The 19,910-nt window shown below is 47.5% G+C and overlaps 1 protein-coding gene across 5 annotated transcripts in view; it reads left to right on the top strand.

The window, feature by feature from the left end:
• The first annotated feature begins 5,664 nt into the window (after positions 1-5,664).
• Positions 5,665-19,910, top strand: part of PAX7 (paired box 7) — a 173,445-nt gene continuing 159,199 nt past the window's right edge. Inside the window, exons 1-4 of one of the 5 annotated variants that reach the window (XM_083628759.1) lie at positions 5,666-6,310; positions 10,783-11,018; positions 12,593-12,719; positions 19,687-19,821. In XM_083628759.1, coding sequence (XP_083484885.1) covers positions 6,226-6,310; positions 10,783-11,018; positions 12,593-12,719; positions 19,687-19,821 — 583 coding nt within the window. In that variant the 5' untranslated portion in view covers positions 5,666-6,225. Of the gene's footprint in view, positions 6,311-10,782; positions 11,019-12,589; positions 12,720-19,686; positions 19,822-19,910 lie in introns of all 5 variants that reach the window. The other 4 variants (XM_083628761.1, XM_083628758.1, XM_083628760.1 and 1 more) reach the window with 4 other exon arrangements.

Raw genomic sequence — 19,910 nt, 5'->3', positions numbered from 1 at the left:
TAAAAACGCGCTCAGGGCTGCAAAGTTCCCGCCTGGGTCTCTGTTTCCTTTAAGCCGCCTCTCAGGAGCGTCAGGCGGTTCACCAAACAAGAGGTTGTTTGTTTGTTTGTTTGTTTGTTTGTTTGTTTGTTTGTTTGTTTGTAGCGCAAAAACCTATAATAACTAAAGCCAGAAAAAAGGGGGGAAATGTTTATTTTTCTTAAAAGAAAAAACCTCTTAACCCCTCTTTGGTTCTCGCCCCGTCTTCCAAATCTCCCATAGCCCTCTCCTCTGGCCAGCTTCAGCTGTGAAATCGCCGTTTCACACACGCCCCAGGCTTCTTAATTGTTGGGGAGGGGAAAATATGTATAAAATGAAATTTGTTTGCCACCAGGAGACCCTGGGCACACGCGTGGCTACTCTTTTTCTCTCTCCTCTCTCCCCCTCCCCAATTTGCCACAGAGTTTCCTTAAGCGCGGTGTTTTCTAAATTTCTTATTCTCCACCCCCCCCCCCCAAAAAAAAATTAATGTTCTCCGATTTCCTAATATAGAATGGGAAGAGGAGTCGATAAAGGAGTCGTTAACCTGTCATCGCAGGAGAAGGCAGCCCCACCTCTCCAAAGGGGTGGCAGCCGCGACCATCAACCCTTCCCACTAGGCATTGCTGTCGAGGCGAGGGGTCCGGTCCTTTCTCTCTATTGGAGAAGGCAGAGGACTCGGTTCACCTGCGCCTTCATCAGCCTAAAGCTCAGTCCTCTCTCTTCCTTATTTAATAGCCAGACGCTCAAAGTAAACATCTGGAGAGGAGAGGAGTATTATTACTACCATCGTTCAAATTTCCCACTTGCCCACGAAGCTCATTCGAGGTGACTCTGGCGCTAGTCTCTGCCTCTCTCAGCCGAGACTACCTCACAGGGTTGTTGTGAGCTAAAAGAGGACGGAAGGCATGAAAGAGGGAGAAAGAGAAGCATGTGTGCCTTCTTGGAGAAAAAGGAGGGATATAATTGCAGCAATAAGTAAACAAAAATGATAATCATGGTTTTGCTAGCCTGGTTAGTAACGCTGCGATGGAATCGTTTTGCAAAATTCTCCACGACTTTTTGCATGTGGCTCAGAAAGCAACTGTTCCAGTACAGTTTCAGTGAAAAGCTGCTGCGATTTGCTCCCCATGAAATGTGCGTGGTCTGGGATCCAAATGGGACCTTCAGCCAGGGATAATTAGTCAGTCAGAAGTTATCCCGTGCCTGAACAGGATGCTGAACTAGATCTGAACCACACAGGTCTGGTCCAGCTCTTCAGAAGGCCTTGAAAACAACCAGGACTCTTGTGGCACCTCAAAGACTTAATGTTATCTTGGCATAAGCTTTTGTGGAATGCCAGCGCGTCCCTGGGAATAAGTGTTGTATCCTGAATTACAGGAATATACTGGATGTGGTTGACCAGCGAGGTCAGGAGGAAACGAAAGGCAGGAATGTACAGAGGGTGATAGCTTCGGTCACAAGCAAAACAACAAAACAGGTGTTGATAGCACAGTCCTCCTGTCATTAGTAAGTCAATCCACACTTTGATGAGCCACAAAACACTTTCGTTCAGTCCCGATAGAGTCGCTGTTCTCCATGAATTCCGGCTTTTCCCGCGCAAGCTCCTTGTTCCGGGATGGCCTCTATAAAGCTGCGCAGTCTTTGCACTCCAGTTCACCTCCCAGTCAAATCTAACCCCCTTTCTTTCAACGCGAGAGTGAACCCTGTGTTCCTATCCTACCAGTTGAAATATTTTTTTTCTGGATCGAGCCCCACCATTAAGTCCGCATGAGATCAGAATATTTTGCATTTATTCTCTATCGAGATCGATATTCAGCGTTTGCTCGTTTGATGCCTACGCAAAACACCTGTCTGCCCTTTGCCATCCTTATATCGACCTTATCGCTAGATCCTAGCCATCTTCAAATATCTCAAGGGCTGTCACGTGGAAGTGGAGCAAGCTTGTTTTCCTCCAGCTCCGGAGGATAGGACTCGAACCCATGGCTTCAAGTTACAAGAAAGGAAATTCCGAGTAAACATCAGGAATAACTTTCTGACAGAACAAGTCCTTCGACAGCGGAGCGGACTCCCTAGGGAGGTGCTGGATTCTCCTTCCTTGGAGGTTTTTAAGCAGATGTTGAACGGCCATCTGTCATGTATGATATACAGTGGTACCTCGGGTTGAGTACTTAATTCTTTCCGGAGGTCCGTTCTTAACCTGAAACTGTTCTTAACCTGAAGCAGCACTTTAGCTAATGGGGCCTCCTGCTGCCGCCGCGCTGCCTGAGCACGATTTCCGTTCTCATCCTAAAGCAAAGTTCTTAACCCGAGGTACTATTTCTGGGTTAGCAGAGTCGGTAACCTGAAGCATCTGTAACCTGAAGCGTACGTAACCCGAGGTACCACTGTAGTTGAGAATTCTGCATGGCCTTGGGTTGGACTAGATGATTCTATGATTCTATCTTCTTATTATCGCTCTTATCTCCAGCGATGTCTTCTTTGAAATCCTTCGGGGGGTGGGGGTGTTTGTGAAATTTAATGTCTCGTTGAGCTTTCGAGAGAGAAGATGAGAAAGGTTATCGAAACTGCATTCGCCTTTAGGTCTCTGAAATATCGCGATTTGTGATTAAATTGGGAATCCTTTGCGTTGATATAGCGCTGAGCTGAGCGTCCCTCTTACCCCAACGAATAAACACCACGGTGATGTTGCATTGGTGAAGCGCAGAGAGAACCACCAGTTTCTTCATCCCACGGATGTGCAAGAGAATTGGGACGGGGGGTATATAAACAGGGGTCTTTTTTCCCCTTCACAGTACACCACAGTGGTTTCCCTCTCGGTAGGAGCCACGAGGCCCCAGCCCACTCCTATTCCCGCGGAATTGTCTACTGGGAGGAAACAGCGGGCTGTGCATGCATACCTTTGCTGTCGAGAGGAGTGGCGGGGTGTATTTAAAATAATAATAATAATGTAGCTACTGTTTTAAGTGTCAAAGGAGGGGGAAGCGGATCAGTTATGGATGGTATACATTTATATATCTCTATATATATTGCGCGCGCGCTCACACACTTTCAAAAAGAAATATACCTGTTTATGCAACTTCTCATCCCCCCCCCCCTATCACTTGGCGGTGGTGGAAAAGGAACCTCTCGCTTCTTCCCAGGAAGATTCTGAAAATATTTTCATTTCGGGGAAGAGCTCCGGTTCCCATCAGTCGGCACAGTCAGTTAAAGAGAGGGAAAGTCTGTCTAACGAGTAAGTCGCCCAAGGCGCTGGTCAGATATAAAATCAGGATAAAGGTTTAACACAAGAAGTTGTGTTTGATTGCTCATTTGCTTGAAAATGTGTGTGTGTGTGGATATATAATTTCAGACCAGCTGGTTCAACGAGCTAAAGGAAAAGGAAAGGTGCTTGGCTTCCATTTAGTGTAGTTTGCAAAAGTTTTTTTTTTCCGATTTAGGGGGGGGTTAAGAAAGAGCGGAGAGAGAGAGAGAGAGAGAGAAGGGGGGAACAAAGGACACTTCGGAGCTTTGGCGTCGGTGCCCGCTGGGAAGGAGGGATGGAGTCATCCTCCTTAAAGCTTCAGAGGAAGGGGGGAGACCAGCTGCCTTCACCCCTCCTTCTCCGCCCCTGCCACTGTCCTGGGTTTCAGAGAATTATGATCGCTGTTTAGGAGAGGAGGAACGTCGTAGCCTGGGCTAAATTGACCCAAACAAACCAAATCGACTAGAAAAAGATGATTCACATGTTCTTATTCCTATTGGTATTAATGTCAAAGATCTAGCTATTGTGCTTCGGCTGGGAAAGGGGTATGGGTTAATAATGATAATTATTAAGAAAAAGCTGGAACACGCAACCTTAACTAGTTCTGGGTGAGAGACGGAGAAGGGTTGTTGTCTTTTCATTTCAGAAAATGCTTCTCGGTTGTGGGAAGGGGGAATAAGCCCCGCTGAACTCGGTGGTGCTTCCGATTGAGACGTGTATAGGATGGGGGGCTGCAGTCCTAGGTGCCGTGAAACCCACTAGGACTTACTCCGAGAGAACTTGCGTACGAAAGGGCTGCTATCCTTAGGCGCCGCTTCCCGGGAAAACGTTCCCATCGAGCTCAACAGAGCTTGCTTCCGAGTAAACGTGCATGGAATCTGGCTGCTCCCGGGCTGTTGTTCGCCGGGTAGGTTGCGCAGGAGACGAACCACACACGCACACGCACCAGATTCACTGAAACATGCCCCTCCCCGGAGTATATATGAATTATAGGATCGGATTGCGCCTCTTGAACGATCTTGAGCTCTTTCAGGTAACACGAGTGGGGCCTTATTGCCAGATCCACGTGGCTAGGATCCGGGCTGCCTGGCTGCGATCTTCGCGTTCCAAGACCCCATGAAACCAGCAGCCGACAAAAATCGATTCGCCAAGTTGGGGGTGGGAGGTGGGGAGAAGTGTAGATCTTACACCTGAGTGTCTAACTCTCAAGAAATTACACGGGATGGAGAAAGAGACTTAAAATGGGCTCAGCGACCCACCGGCTCGCTTCTAACCATGCTGTTACTCTGAAGTAAATCCTAGTACTGATGTGTTTGTTCTTTTCCACAAACGTCTATTGCCTTCCAAGTTACCAGCGAAGCGATGCTGCGACGTCTACTCGGAAGCAAGCCCTCTCCTGCTCAGAGGTCCGAGGAGATCGATCTTCCAGCTGCTTAAAGCTACCGGTAAATGAGGATCCCTTCCTCGACTCACAGCTGCCCTTAAGTCATTTTCGGGGGGGGGAGAATACCTGCCAGGTGTGAAGGCAGGAAGACCTCCTTGACTGACTGGAAGAATTTTGGGTCCCGATGTGTGAATCGTATCTGCTCCTGCTGTTCTGAAACCTATTGTGGAGACGTTGTCTCTCAAATATATATTATACATATATGATGCAGTCAAGGTGGACGGGTCTCTCTCCCCAAGTTTAAGGCTTGGATTAAGGTAAGGGGGTTCCCGGTTATCACTTCCTTCTGCTTAGGACAGAATTGATGTCCCTCCTAGAATCCCTTTAGCGGGGAAATGACGGCTTATTTTTGTGTGGAAACCTCTGTTCTAATAAGTTGGGGGGCAGAGAAGCTGTCCCTGGAGGAGTTCGGGCGACGGAGTTGAGGGGAGAGTGCTGAGGTCCCCCCCTCTCTCTCCCCTTTTCCTCGCCCCCCCCAAAAAACCTCATTTGTCCTGGGAAGTGGCAAAACTGCTTTTGACGAAATAGTGGTTTGTTTGTTTTCTTGGAGGGGGGAGCGAAGGGACGTCATTCTTCCGCCTCCCCAGGTAAACTTTAGGAAAGTTTTTTTTAAAAAAAGAAATGATCGGAATGCTAGCACTTAAGAATATATATAGATATATAGGGGAAGATTCCGTTTTCTCTCCTACGGAGACCACCACCACCCACTTTAAAAAAAACAAATCCTGTAGATATACGTCTGGGAGAAGCGGGGGACACACGAGCCCCTTTACGATTGGCTCCCAAGCCTCGGAGTTAAATCTCCCTTCTCTGCGCTCATGAATAAAAAAAGGAGGTTTTTTAGAAGGGAGAAAGGGGGGAGGAAATCCCCACTCCGCAGCCTATCAGAGTTGCTTCGGTCTCCTTTCTTGCATTTCCCCCGATGCGCCAAAGTTCAACCCGTCTTCACAACTTCCAACCCTTCCTATCCTAGCAGTCATCAGACACCCCCCCTTCTTCTCCTCCTCCCCCCCAAAAAAGAAGCAACACACGCACGCAAAATAAGAGTGAGGGAAGTAAGGGGGAAGGAAGGAAGAAGGAGGCAAAGGAGGGGGGGGGAGAGAAAACCTTCCACAATCCTCCTCTAAAGAAATTCAACCTCTGCTCGCTTTCACTCCACAGTCTTCATCGCGCATTCCTAAAGGACGCAAGCTCAGTTCCAGCTGGCCAATTTCAACCCCCCCTTTTTTCATTTTTTTTAAACTCTGGGGGGGCTTTGGGGGAGGCGAGTGACTGAGGATTTCCAAGAGGGGACAGACCAGAGGAGGGGTCCTCTCTCCTTCTGTCTCTCTCCACGTTCTCTCTCCCCGCACCCCGTTTTTTTTTGTCAAAAAAATTATATAGACACTTTTTTTCTTGCAAAGATTTGGACTCCCCTTTTTTCTCCGGCTTTCTCGACTTGAAACCTTCCATCCCAGCGGCCCCCCCTTTCCTCCTTCCCTCCCACCCACCCGTTCATCCCAGCAGCCTCGTCTGGAGTATGGCTGCGCTCCCTGGGACCGTACCAAGGATGATGCGCCCAGCACCCGGACAGAATTATCCCCGCACCGGATTTCCTTTAGAAGGTAAGCAGGCGGCTCGTTTTTCCTTCCCAGGTTAGATACTTGTTTTTTAAAAAAGAAGAATTTAATTACAAAATAAAAATGTTAGGGTTTGGTTTTCCTTCTTAGCGGGGCCTGCCGATTCGTTTCATTTTTAAACTTTTCGCCATTATTCTCTCAAACTTTCAGCCCGTGTTCTTAATTTTTTAAAAGGAGGCATTTGTTCAAAAGGAAGTTCCGTTTTTAAAGCGCGCTTGGAAACCGCCCTAAAGCCAGTCCCCTTTTACTGGCGAGGAAGCCCTCTTGCCGGGCTTACTCCTGAGTAAAGACGGCGCTTACAACCGCCTGCTTGCGAGGGTAGGCGCGTTTGGGACAAAGCGGGTCTTTTTCGCTCTGCGAGCCAGCCTGCGCGTGATAGAAGGAGTCAGGCGTTTCTCGCTGCCGTTTGGCATTCCTAAGTTTCCCTCCAAATCCTAACGAGACACCAATTTTCCAAACTGTGGTCGTTATATATATAATATATTGTGGGGTTGTTTCGTTTGCCATTGACTCGTCGCAGACCGTTTTGGAAGGGGCTTTGGAATGAACTTTGCGCAGCTGGCTCCCTTCCTTTACCCCCGCTTTCCGTTTGCATGAAAATGTCTGTTCGTCCTCCACCGCCCCTTACTCCAAAACCAGAGTCCGGCGATGATATTTTTCGGTTTAAAAACGAGAAGCGAGTGAAAGCGACCCGGCGCGTCTGCGATGGAACGTTGGGCGCGCCAAAGGTTCGGAAAGAACTTGTCACTTTCTCTTGTCAATTACACCCACGTTCTCTCGCCTCTACAACCTCCCACCCCTCTCTCTCTCTCTTTATATTTGAATGAGAGCGAGAAGTAATTAGAAAGCGGCTTTCCGACATCTCTCCCCTAAAAAAAAACCCACACAATTTTCTCCAGTCTCTCCCCCGCCCCACCACAGGTCCCCTGATTGGCGACCAAACCAGAATTAAACAAACTCCGGGTCCCCTTCCCTGCATTTATTAAAGCAAAGCTCGCTCAGCCGAGAGCGTGCTCAAGTGGGCGAGCAGGCAGTGGGTGGGGGGGCGAGCAGGCAGGGGACCCACGCCGGCTGCGCAAAAACCCACACGCCGCGGGGATTTGGAGTGAAGGGCCTCCTTTTCTGCGAGCAAATGAAGTGAAGCGGCGCTGGAAAGGGAAAAAGAGATCAGGGGGATTACCAAAATATTTGCACAACGTGATGGGGAATAATGACGAGGCGGAGCGGGCGGCCGGTCCAGGCGCCTCTCGGAGGCAGGCTGAGCCCACTCGAGGCTGAGCTGTGGCTAATGACAGCGCGCGCCGAGTGACTCCGAATTAGCGGCGCGTGATTCTTGATTAAACCGCCAGGCGAGGACCGGAATCCACTTTCCTCTCTTTGCCAAGTAGTGTGGAAGTCGGGGGTTAGAGGGGGAGAGAGAGAGACCATCATATAACACCCCCCCATCCCAGTCTTTTTTTCTTTCCCCCACCCCAGTTTCCAAATGTGATGGGGAGCCACCATTCTCGAAGCGAGGAAGAAATATTAAAAAGAGAGAGGGAGGGAGGAAAGGGGGGAGAAACTCGAATACTTTTCTCTCTCACACCACCCCTCAAAATAAAATTCATGTCTACTTTTCCACTACCAGAAAATTGGGGGATATGTGACTTTAAATACCCACTTAAAGCAATATTTATATTTAGAAGTTCTTTCCGGGTCTCATTCAAGTGTTGGAGTCCTAAGAAAGAGCGCTTGGGAAGGTGGGCGCTTTTCATAACGCAGATTTGGTTATAGGAATACTTTTTTAAAAATATATCAGGAAGCGTGCATATGTATAAAACAGACTTTTATTTTATGTGAGAACTATCTGTATATGTGTATAAAAGCATCATAAAAAGCATCATATAAAAATATAAAAGCGAGCTTACTTTGGATCCCATTTATTATTTGGTTAATCACTAAATACTGATAATCCCTGATTTATACACACTGAAATGAACTCTTTCTATATATGCATATAAAATGATTTATGTAAAGATGAACAGGTATTCCTTATATGTGTGTGTGTGTATGTGTGTATTCCTTATATGTGTGTGTATACATACAGTATATGTTTGAACAGAAATACGTAACACAAACACACTTTCCCCAAAAAACCTTGGCTGTTTTCAAGCCTAACAGATCACAGAAAGAGGGGGATGAGGTTTCTATAACGGCGCCGTTCTCCAAGCTGGGTAAGGATGAGGGAGAAAGGACATTTTGTAGTTTATCAAAAGTAGTGGTTTGGGGAGAGGGGGTTAGAAGACGTTGGTGGTTGTTATTTGCAGGGGGCGCGTGTAGGCCAAACGAGAGAAGACGAAGAAAAAGGACAACCTTACACAGATAGAGATCAAGGCAGCTGAGAGGGAAACGCAAACAGATGTCTGCGCGCTCAGCTGGAGAGGCGCCCAGGGAACCATTTATAAAATATATATTGGGGTTAAGGGGAGGAGGAGGGGAGGGGAATTTTGAGAAGTTTTGGCGCAGACCGATCTGTGGGAAAGCGACAAAGCGCCTGGTATTTGCCTCCAACTTACTCAGAGAAGACCCACTGAAAGGGATGGCCCGAAGGTAACGCTGTCCATTCCTTTCAATGGTTCCGACATCCTGCATTTAAAATGAACCCGGGGAGAGGAAAACCACGGAACCGGGCGCCGCTCTCCTCCTGGGTTCAGTGAAACTCCCGGGGGAGAGAGGCTCGGATCTCCGCCAGAGACATTAAAGGGAGAAACTGGCTCCAAAGGAGTCTTGGGGGCCATGTCTACGCGAGAGTAAGCCCCTCAAAAGCCCAATGGGGCTTCCTTTCTGAGGGGTCCTCCGGGCATGCTTGCTCCCGAGGGAGCTCACGCCTGGCTGAATAAAGCGGGCCTTACTCCCGAGGAGCTGGCGCCTAGGATGCTGTTGCGCGGGTGTTTGGCGCGCGGCGCGATCCTAAGGAGGAGTGGTTCCTCTTTGTTCCGTGCGGCTTATTCTTGGAGCAAGCGCGTGTAAGGCAGTAGCTGGCAGGGAAATATGTTTTCAGGGGGGAGTGTGAGAAAAACCCGCCCCAGCACACGGCCTTGCCAGTTACACTGAAAGTTCTCAAACCTGTCTCTGTAAGCTGTCTCTGACGCATACACAGAGTGCCGATCATTTGGGCCTCGACTCGGTTTAGACCTCGTAATTGAAGCAGGAAAGTATATTCTGATCGGGACCGCGATCCCAAAGCGCTGACTTTGGTGTGGTTCTTAGGGGGGGTTGGGAAAAAGAAAGAGGCGTGTTTCACGTGCCCGCGTGTCGTTTGAACATAAAACAGCCCTTTGGCTTTTGAAAACGAGAAATTTTGGAAAGGAGGGATGTTACCACGGGACAGAGATATTTAAGGAAGGCTCACCTTCATAACGTTTCATTGTAACCAGAATTTATTCCTGCTTATCTGGACCTGGGTTCAAGGGGAGCTTTATTCTTCCAGAATCCGCATCGATAAAGACCATAGAACTTTTTGTGGGGGGTGAAATTTCCTAAGATTGAGGGGGGACACCCCAAAAAATAGTCCCTTTCCTCCAAGTCTTTAGTTAAGTGGATTGTGGATAAGGCCTCTGAGTGGGTCCTCCGTTGGAGTACTCCAAATCCAGACCAAACGCGCCGGTGATGGACGCTTCGGTGTAATCCGAATTGCTGTAAAATCCTCCGCTCATTCCCTTCCCCTTAGATATCAGTTCGATAAATAAAAATCGTAGAGACTTACTTCCGGACAAACATGGTTAGGATCGGGAACCAGAATGTTGTGAATTTTATCTTTCAGCGCCCCACTTTTTAAAATAAAATAAACTTATCAGCCACGATTTGAGTCCGGAACTAAACTTGAACCGGGTTCAGTCAGAAACGGCCTCGCCCTCTTTAGTTTTCTCCAGCTCCGCTGTGAATCGGATCGGGACCTTACTTCCGAGTAACTGTATTGACAATAAAGGAGGGTGTGCGCGTGTGTTGTGTGAGCCTGTACTAAATAAAAACCCGATTCACTTTCTTCCCCATCTCAAGACAGTGATAAATTTGCCGATCCAGATAACAAGTTTGTCTCTAAATTTAAATAGGCGAGATCTAGATTATATAGGTGCTTTCTTATACACCCAGCAAGTTATCTATAACTACCGGGAATATGTGGATAAAACGAAGTGAGTACAAAAGTAGGTGTTGCCCGCTCCGCATCACAGAGGGGAGACTGCGGTGGATCTGGTCCCGAGATCCACTTATGCTGTGAGCCAATAAACGGGTTCGGTCGGGACTTACTCCGCGATACGGGTCTGGTCCGAAATCCGGTTAAATTCAGGCGGGGTAGGTAAAGGAGGGCAGCCTTACCTCGGTTAAAGTGTGATAAGGGCTTTAACCCGAGGGAACCCGCAGTAAAAGTCACCTTTGCCTTCTCTCTCCCTCTCCCTCTCTTCTCCTTTACCTCGCAGTCTCTACCCCGCTGGGCCAAGGCCGGGTCAACCAGCTGGGCGGCGTCTTCATTAACGGGAGACCCCTCCCCAACCACATCCGCCACAAGATCGTGGAAATGGCCCACCACGGGATCCGGCCCTGCGTCATCTCCCGCCAGCTCCGCGTCTCCCACGGCTGCGTCTCCAAAATCCTCTGCAGGTACCAGGAGACTGGCTCCATCCGCCCAGGAGCCATCGGTGGAAGTAAACCCAGGGTGAGTGAGTGGGAGTCCCCGGGGTAGCTACCTCGGGCACGCGCGGGGTGGGGGTAGCCTTCGCCTCTTCTCCCCTACCTCTTTTTGGGGGGGACCCTTCTCTGGACACGCACCCCGAAAGCGAAGGGAAAGCATCTTGTACTCCGTGCGCAGAAGGTTCCGGGTTTGCAGGTAGGGCTGCTGCGAGAAAACCCTACCTGATTCCCATGGCTGCTGCCTGCCAGTGTAAACAATACGGAGCTAGATGGCAGCTTAACTAGTTCCCTGAAGCTGCCACCCTAGCCTCGCTTACTTGGGGACTAAAAAAAGCCCCACGGGATCTGAGCAGGCACGGTTCAGTTTGCCCGTTATGTCTCACAACTGGGCTTACTTCAGTATAAGAAAAAAGAAAAAGTTGCGCGGTATCGTGGCTCTTAGCTATGGTCCGTTGAGGAAGGATTTTCGGACGGGCTTTTCTCTCGGGAGACGTGTCCCGGATCAGGGCCCTCCGGCTGCTCTTTTTTTTTCTTTTTCTTTTTTTTGCATTCATGGTTATTTATCATGAGATGAGCCTCTGGGCAATGGGTCCCGTCATCTCCGACAGGCAGCTCAAAATAGGAAGCGTTTACTGAGAGAAAAGCGAAATCTGTCAGTTCCTCATTTGATCTCACTTTACAACCATAAATCAGAGCAGAGTGGATAAAGGATGATATTTGCAGCTAATTTATAATCGTTCACTCTCGGAGTCATTTTTTTAAAAAAAATCTTTTAAAAATATGTATCTTTAGAAGCGAGAGGCTAGGGCGGGGAATCTGTCCGACTCCAGGCGCGCTTACTCAGGAGTAAGCTCCACTGAAACCCATGGAACTTTACTTCTGAGTAAGGATTCCAGGGTGGAACTGGACCGGTCCCCTTACTCTCAAGTAAGCACCCGCGCGAAGCCCCGATCCCTAGGGGAAATTCCTCGGAAGCGAGTCCTGCGGCATACAACGGGGTTTACTCATAGGTAAATGCGTAGAGAGGTACAGTAAAATATTGTCTTGGAAAAATTAGGCTCTTTGGGGGGTTTGGGAAACCATCAAAAGTTGTAAAATAAGGACCCTCCGGTTAAAGGGGGTGGGCTTTTTTTTCAGAAGCCTTTAAGGAGAGGGGGCTGAGTAGTTTGGATTTGGGAGGTTTTCCTGAGGTGGGGGGGAATTTGGGAAACTACCAAAGGCTGGATGCAAGCACCTTTAGAATAAATTCTAGACTAAAACGGATCTTATTTATGTATTTTTTTATTTTAAGAGGGGGTTGTAGCCACTGCTAGTCCTACTCAAAGTAGACCCACTGAAGTTAACAGACCTGGCTGGCTAAGTGTCATGAATTTCTATGGGTCTACTCTGAGTAGGGTTTAGTTGGGAGTCGTTTAAAGAGAACATTTGAATGGCGAGGCGCGTGGGCTGAGGCGAGGGCACACCTTTACCCGCTCCCCAAAATTAAAATTTAAAAGTGAATCCTTTTTCTTTCTCTTCCCCCTGCCCCACCCGCTGCAAACCTCTTTCCCCCACCCCACCTCGGATCTTTTCCCGACGGCGCATTGATCCCAAAAGCAGGTCGCTACTCCCGACGTGGAGAAGAAAATCGAAGAGTATAAACGAGAAAACCCCGGGATGTTTAGCTGGGAGATCCGGGACCGACTGCTGAAGGATGGGCATTGCGACCGAAGCACGGTCCCTTCAGGTGAGAAGGCAACTTGGAAAAAGCGCAAACGGGGAGAGGGAAGGGGGGGGATGAAATCCTGTAATTGGGTGGGGAGGAGGGAGGAACTAATCTAGGGATGCGTTTATCTACAAACAGGCCAGCTTGAGACCAAAATCTTCCCCTCCAGGCTAAGAGGCGGGCAAATAACTCAATGCACGCGCTCAAAAGCACAGACCGGGTTCCGTGCGTTTTGTGACTCCCCAAGAAAGCGTTCTGCATCACTCTAAAGCTTGCATAGCCTTTGTTCTGTCGTCCTGTTTCAGACTGAGAGGCCCAGAAAGAAAGAAATAGGCAAATCCCTGGATGCAGAAATCCAAGATGAAGCTGGAGTTTGATCCCTTCTCCAGGTTTACTCTGGATTTTTTTTTTTACATTTTACACAAATTCCTCCCCAACCCCCAACCCGTCCGCTTGCAGTTTCAGGTGCTACAGTCCAAAAACAACTTTAGCTGTGTGTGATGAGACAGCCCTGAGTCTCAAGCTGAATTTGCAGCTTTGACTTCTGGCTCTGTCTGCCCCACCAGCAGAAGCTGGTCTTTGCAGAAATGTTGCAGGCGGCTTAAGTGGCTTCTGGATCATTGGGGGTGGGGATGTCCCTGATCCCCAGTATTTGCAAATCTGGACTTATAACGACACCCTGTAGACTAGCGAGTGAATTGTGTAGAAGGGTTGCTCCATCTAAAAGTGTCCATTGCAAATGTAGGAAGACCTGCAGATGTTATCAGAGCCTTCAGCTGGATCTAACCAGGCATTCTCGTCTCACAGCGGCCAGCCTGCTGCCCCATTGGCAAGCCCACAAGCAGAGTACCAGAGCGCTCTCCCTTCCTGTGGGTCCTAGCGACTGGTATTTCAGAATCGTTGCTGCCTTCAGAGGTGGAGACTGAGAGTATAACCATCATGGCTAGTGGCCATTGGTAGCCTCTTTGTCCTCTTTGAATTTGCCCTAACCTCTTTTAAGACCAGTTAGGTTGGTGGCTATCACTGCCTCCTGTGGGAGTGAGTTCCAGAGTTTAACTTTGCACTATGTGAAGAATGACTTTCGCCTGTCTGTTCTGAATCTTCAAACATTCAGGAGTTCTAGTGTTAGGAGAGAGGGAGGAAGACCTTTTCTCTACCTGCTTTCTCCATACCATGCATAATTTCAGGTATTAAACACTGAATGTGGAGACTCAGAAATCTAAGCCCTCAATTCTCTCTTAATTTTGCGTGGCAGCAAATACAGTAAGGGTTATACATTTAATAGATAAAATTGACCCCCGGAGCTATAGTTTATTGAAAGATAAACTTTAACTTCTCGGTATGTGTGTGTGTGAGAGAGAGAGCTCTGTACCAAAAGGTGACAGCTCACATATTTTCCCAATAATGGATAGCGCTTTATCAAGTTAAGTTGGAAGGTGAGTTCGCAAGCTTTCAGATGTCACAGCATTCTTCAGCAGACTGAAAGCTTACCTGAAACTCAAACTTTGCACACCTGTCTCTCTGCCTCCCAGATTTTGGGTCACAGAGGTGCTGTTGTGTGGCTTTTGTTTTTGGGTCGCAATTATGCATGCTTGATTTGTGTTGTTCTTTTTTGAGAAATAGCCTGCACGAATCAAACAAGTGACATTTCACTTATGTTCAATCTCCCTGGCTTCTCCTGATGGTTTGGAGCAATTTGAGGAGAAAAACAGAGCAAGCCAGACAATCCCATTTTACATATTACCCAATACATTTGATGCAACCTTCTGAGTATCACAGAGCTATGCATCAGTCTGGCAGAGAGCCTGGTATAACCCGAAAGCTGTCATACTACATTCTTAAAACACTAAAGAAAATATTCATTTCTTGTTGCTATAGATTCAGAACCAACAATACAACTGCTTAGAGTTTTGTCGAAATGAGCCAGAACAGAAAACCTACATCTCTTCTTGTCCCTGCCCCCGTCAACTCATATACCTAGTAATATTTTTCAGATCTTTGTCTGATAGGAAGAGAGGGTGCTATCCAGATGATTCAAACTACAGTTCCCAGCAGCTCTAGCCAGCATGACCAGTGATCAGGGGTGATGGGAGTTGTAGTTCAAAATATCTGGAGGGTACAAGAAGTCCTGATCTGCACAGCAAAATAGAAAAAGGTATTGGAGTAGACAGTGCCACTTCAAACCACAAGTGGGGGGGATCTTACTTTGGAATGCACCCACCCAATGATAACAATAATAGTAGTGAGAAACTGTTTAGCTTTTATTTCCTCTGTGCTCCTTTGCCGCCTGGGAGGAGAGTCCATTTTGCACGCAAGAGGATTCCAAAACTGATACAAGCACACCCATACCCAGTTTGTAATGGTACAGTCCTTTGTGCCACCTCATTCTGTGCTTTCCAGGTTAATACCCAATGCCAAGCCTTACTCAGAGTTGACCCACTGAAATTCATGCACTTTATTTATTTCATAAAATTTATATACCACTTGATCGTGAAAAAGGAAAAACCCTTTAAAAAAAAATATGGACATAGCTAATTTAGGTCCATGAATTTCAATGGATCTACTCTGAGTATTAGGACTTAGCTGGATATAACCTCCATTTGTTTTGTTTTTTTATCTGGATGCTGAACACTTTAACAGCTGAGGGCAGGTTGTTTTAATGTTCCTGTGTTACTCCTCCTATAGTTTAGAGAGGATCTACTGTTGCCATATTTGAAACTTACTTTAATAACTGGCATTAAAAGCAGGATATACAGTAATTAACAAATGCATGATATAATTAGTAAGATCTACCCTGAGATACCTGAGTAAAATTGTATACCAGAATTTCATATAAGGCTCCCCTTCTGGGCACATTTACTTAGAAGCAGGCGATGTTAAAAGGCAGGGAGATTTAACTTGGCAAGTAATTTTAATGTATCTATCTATCTATCTATCTATCTATCTATCTATCTATCTATCTATGTATGTTTGTATTATTCACCCTTCACCCTAAGGTACCAGGGCAGGTTATAGCATTAAAGTACAATATTAAAAACAATTTGGAGGGCCCAATTCAGAAAACATCAAATATAACACCAAAGTCATTAAAAACAATATTGTCCTAAATATGAGTAGACAGTGTTTAGGCCCTGTCAATTTCACTTTTACTCTGCCTTCCGGGTGTCCAGGTACTCATGGTGTGGATGGGTAATTCAGATTAAAATCCTCCTCCTCCTCCTCCTCCCAAACCAGGAAGTTCTGGTGTTTTAATTTGGGGAGAGACATCATTCTATTGGCATGATATAAAGGCCTGTGGGTTTTCTGGTTCTACTAAATTCTTCAATAGGTATAACGTGAAAAAGTTATATGTCTATACATTTGCAATGAGGGCATAAGGAGAGAGAGAGAGAGAGAGAGAGAGAGAGAGAGAGAGGGAGGGAGGGAGAAAGGAAGGGAGGAAGGAAGGAAGGAAGATATCCAGAAGAGGCTGCTCCATGAGGGTAAATGGGGCCTCATCCAGTCTGCCTTCAAGGGGAGTGACCCTCCTCCTCCTTAGTCTCAACATTGACCTTGCAGAATTCAGCAACCAGGAGGATGGGAGCACAACCAGAATTAGTTGACTGCCATTTATTGGCTGTGTCGCCACCTACTGTTGACCTCCCTTCCGCCCCACCAATCTCAATTCCAGCAGACACTGGAATTATCAGAAGTCAGCTGTGTACAACGAGACGAGATGCATTACGCTGTCACATCATCAAAGACACTTTGACTTTATTTTAATATTTTATCATTTTTTCTGAATTCATATCCCAACCTTTTCTCCAAGAAGCGCCAGGTCGCATACGTGGTTCTCCCCGGTCTTCATTTAATTCCGAAAACATCCCTGTGAGGTAGCTTAGACTGAGAGGCAGCGACTAGCCTGTGGTCACCCAACGAGCTTCATGGCCAAGTCAGGATTTGAATCGGGTCCTCGTCAAACACTCCAAGCACTGCATCTCTCCGGCTTTCATAAGTCAGGCCATAAAGAGTTAGGTAAAACACAACTGAGGACAGCTCGGGTCTCCAAATGACCATACTGTTAGGACACAGGGGCCAAGGTAGGTTTCTAGGGCCATTGGAAGGCCTGAACTGTGGGCGCCATGAGCAGGTAATTGAGAAGGAAGCTTCAACACTAAAGGGGCCACCACCACAAAGGCCATATTCCCCAAACCTGTTAGCTGAATTGATCTGTCTGATGTTGTGCAAGTATGCAGGGCCCCCATAGAAGTTCTTACAAATGTACAGAGTCATATAGGGGAAGGCGGTGCTGTCCCCAAACTGTTTAGGGCAGGCAGAACCACCGTTCGCTTGTGAGTGACCTTCTGGTGGCTTTCGGGGCTAGCAGCAGAGCAACAAATAGGAATTTTAACTTTGTACGGCGGGTTGGTTTCTACACAAACCCACATATTTACACCCACACACACACCCTATCCTTCATCTAGGCAGGCAAGAGGAATGATCGGAGTTCAAGGATGCATTTCTAGCCAGGCAAAAACACTCAACAAGGGTGATGAGCAGGGTGTGTGTGACCTGGCGAGAGTCCCAAGGGCCAGACAGAGAGGACTGGATTCGATCTCGGCACCCAAGGTTCCCCATACATTTATATTCTGCCTTCCTCCCCCAAGGAGCTCAAGGCGGTATGTGTGGTTCTCCCCGCATCTCATTTAATCCCCACAACAACCATGTGAGGTAGGTTGGGCTGAGAGAGGCGGTGACTGGCCCCAGGTCACACTCAGTGTGCATGCACACTTCAGATCTGAAGAATATCTTAAGAGTATTTGAAGTCGAAGTGTGCATGCACACGAAAGCTCATACCAATAACAAACTTAGTTAGTCTCTATGGTGCTACTGGAAGGAATTTTTTTATTTTGTTCCGACTACTGCAGACCAACATGGCTACCTACTTGTACCTATGTCCTAGTCTGACACTCTAATCCAGGCATCCCCAAGCTTCAGCCCACCAGATGTTTTGGACTACAATTCCCATCATCCCTGACCACTGGTCCTGTTAGCTAGGGATCATGGGAGTTGTAGGCCAAAACTTCTGGAAGGCCACAGGTTGGGGATTTTTTTTAAAAAAAAAATTGGGACCAGCAGCCCATCGCAGTCTTTTGGCCTCCACTTACGCCAAGGTATAGGGACGTGGCTGGCGCTGTGGGTTAAACCACAGAGCCTAGGACTTGCCAATCAGAAGGTCGGCAGTTCGAATCCCCGCGACAGGGTAAGCTCCCGTTGCTCGATCCCTGCTCCTGCCAACCTAGCAGTTCGAAACCACGTCAAAGTGCAAGTAGATAAATAGGTACCACTCTGGCGAGAAGGTAAACGGCGTTTCCGTGCGCTGCTCTGGTTCGCCAGAAGCGGCTTAGTCATGCTGGCCACATGACCCGGAAGCTGTACTCCAGCTCCCTCGGCCAATAAAGCAAGATGAGCGCCACAACCCGAGTCGGCCATGACGGGACCTAATGGTCAGGGGTCCCTTTACCCTTTTTTATGCCAATGTACCAACTGAAGCCTCAACACACACACCCGCTCCAAAGGTGTTTTGAGGACAGTAGTTTCAGTGTGTTGGTTTGTTACGGGTGGGAGTTGTGTGTGTTTATTCTAAATATAACTGGGGTTGGGGCTTGGGCTGAGTATTTAGAGAGTTGTTGGCCCGTTTGTTGATTTAAGGACTCCTGCAGGAGTTAAGTACATCTAAGATGACACCTGCTCAAACACAGGGAAGCATCATAGCTCGGTGGTAGAGCATCTGAGTTGCGTGCCAAAAGTCCTGGGTTCAGTCTTTGACATCTCCAGGCAGAGCTAGGAAAAGACTCCCTCCCGGAAACCCTGGAGAGCAGCTGCCAGTCAGAGTAGACAATACTGAACTTGCTGGACCAGCGAGCTCTCCCTCTATTTAAAGTAGTTTCCTAAGTGAGATACCTCACTGGGTTTTTATTCCTTTCATTTCATATTTAAGACTACAACTTGTGTTCCATAAAATTCACACTGTAATGCAGTGAAATGCAATACATAAGAAAAAGAAAAGAAGCAATCAAAATTTAAATATTATTACTATTTATTAAACTTGTATACCACCCTATTCCCGCAGGTCTCAGGGCAGTTCACAGGATTAAAACTAAAGATTTAAACAATGATTTGGTGTGGGCATGTCCACCTGAACAAGGATTGCTGGCCGCTGATAGTCCATGGACCACTTTTATTTTGTTTTAAGCCCTGGTTTAGAAGAAGTTAGGGACGCGGGTGGCGCTGTGGGTTAAACCACAGAGCCTAGGATTTGCTGATAAGAAGGTTGGCAGTTCGAATCCCCGTGACAGGTTGAGCTCCTGCCAACCAAGCAGTTCAAAAGCATGTCAAAGTGCAAGTAGATAAATAGGTACCGCTCCGGCGGGAAGGTAAACGGCGTTTCCGTGCACTGCTCTGGTTCGCCAGAAGTGGCTTAGTTCTGCTGGCCACATGACCCAGAAGCTGTACGCCGGCTCCCTCGGCCAATAAAGCGAGATGAGCGCCACAACCCCAGAGTCGGCCACGACTGGACCTAATGGTCAGGGATCCCTTTACCTTTACTTAGAAGAAGTTCCTGTTGGGAGACTATTGGGCTGTTGGCCAATCCATACCTTGGCTTAATGTGGATTGCGAACCCTAGTGCTTCCTCTAATTCCCCCTCATCTATTCCACTTTCCCCTCCAACTACTGCTGCCCCAAGCATTTTCTTCCCCAAATGTGGACGTTCCCTGTGCTTTGAAAATCCAAGCAGGAGAGCTGCAATCTCCAGATGGACAGGCCTTATGAGTTGGGGCTGGTGATAGGGTGACATGGGGATGGAGCAGCAATAGATGTTGACCTTCCACCATGGATGGAGAGAATCCTCACCATTACTGATGGAAGTACCTTTTTTGCCTCCCAGTTTCAACTTTCCAGTTTCAAAGCAGCTTATATTTTCTTCTTCTGTCTTTGACTGTCTGAGGTTTAGTGAGTTCGATTAGCCGGGTGCTCCGAATCAAGTTCGGGAAGAAAGAGGAAGAGGAGGACTGCGATAAGAAGGAGGACGACAGCGAGAAGAAGGCCAAGCACAGCATTGACGGCATTTTGGGCGACAAAGGTAGAGAGAAAGGGAGGGAGGGGGACAATTACAAACACATACACCCCCTTTTAAAAAATAATAATTTTTGGCCTCTCTCCTGGTTTCCT

Source organism: Podarcis filfolensis, assembly GCF_964270895.1.
Source record: "Podarcis filfolensis genome assembly, chromosome: 8".
Classification (NCBI taxonomy): Eukaryota; Metazoa; Chordata; class Lepidosauria; order Squamata; family Lacertidae; genus Podarcis; species Podarcis filfolensis.
This window is presented reverse-complemented; position numbering and strand designations above follow the sequence as displayed.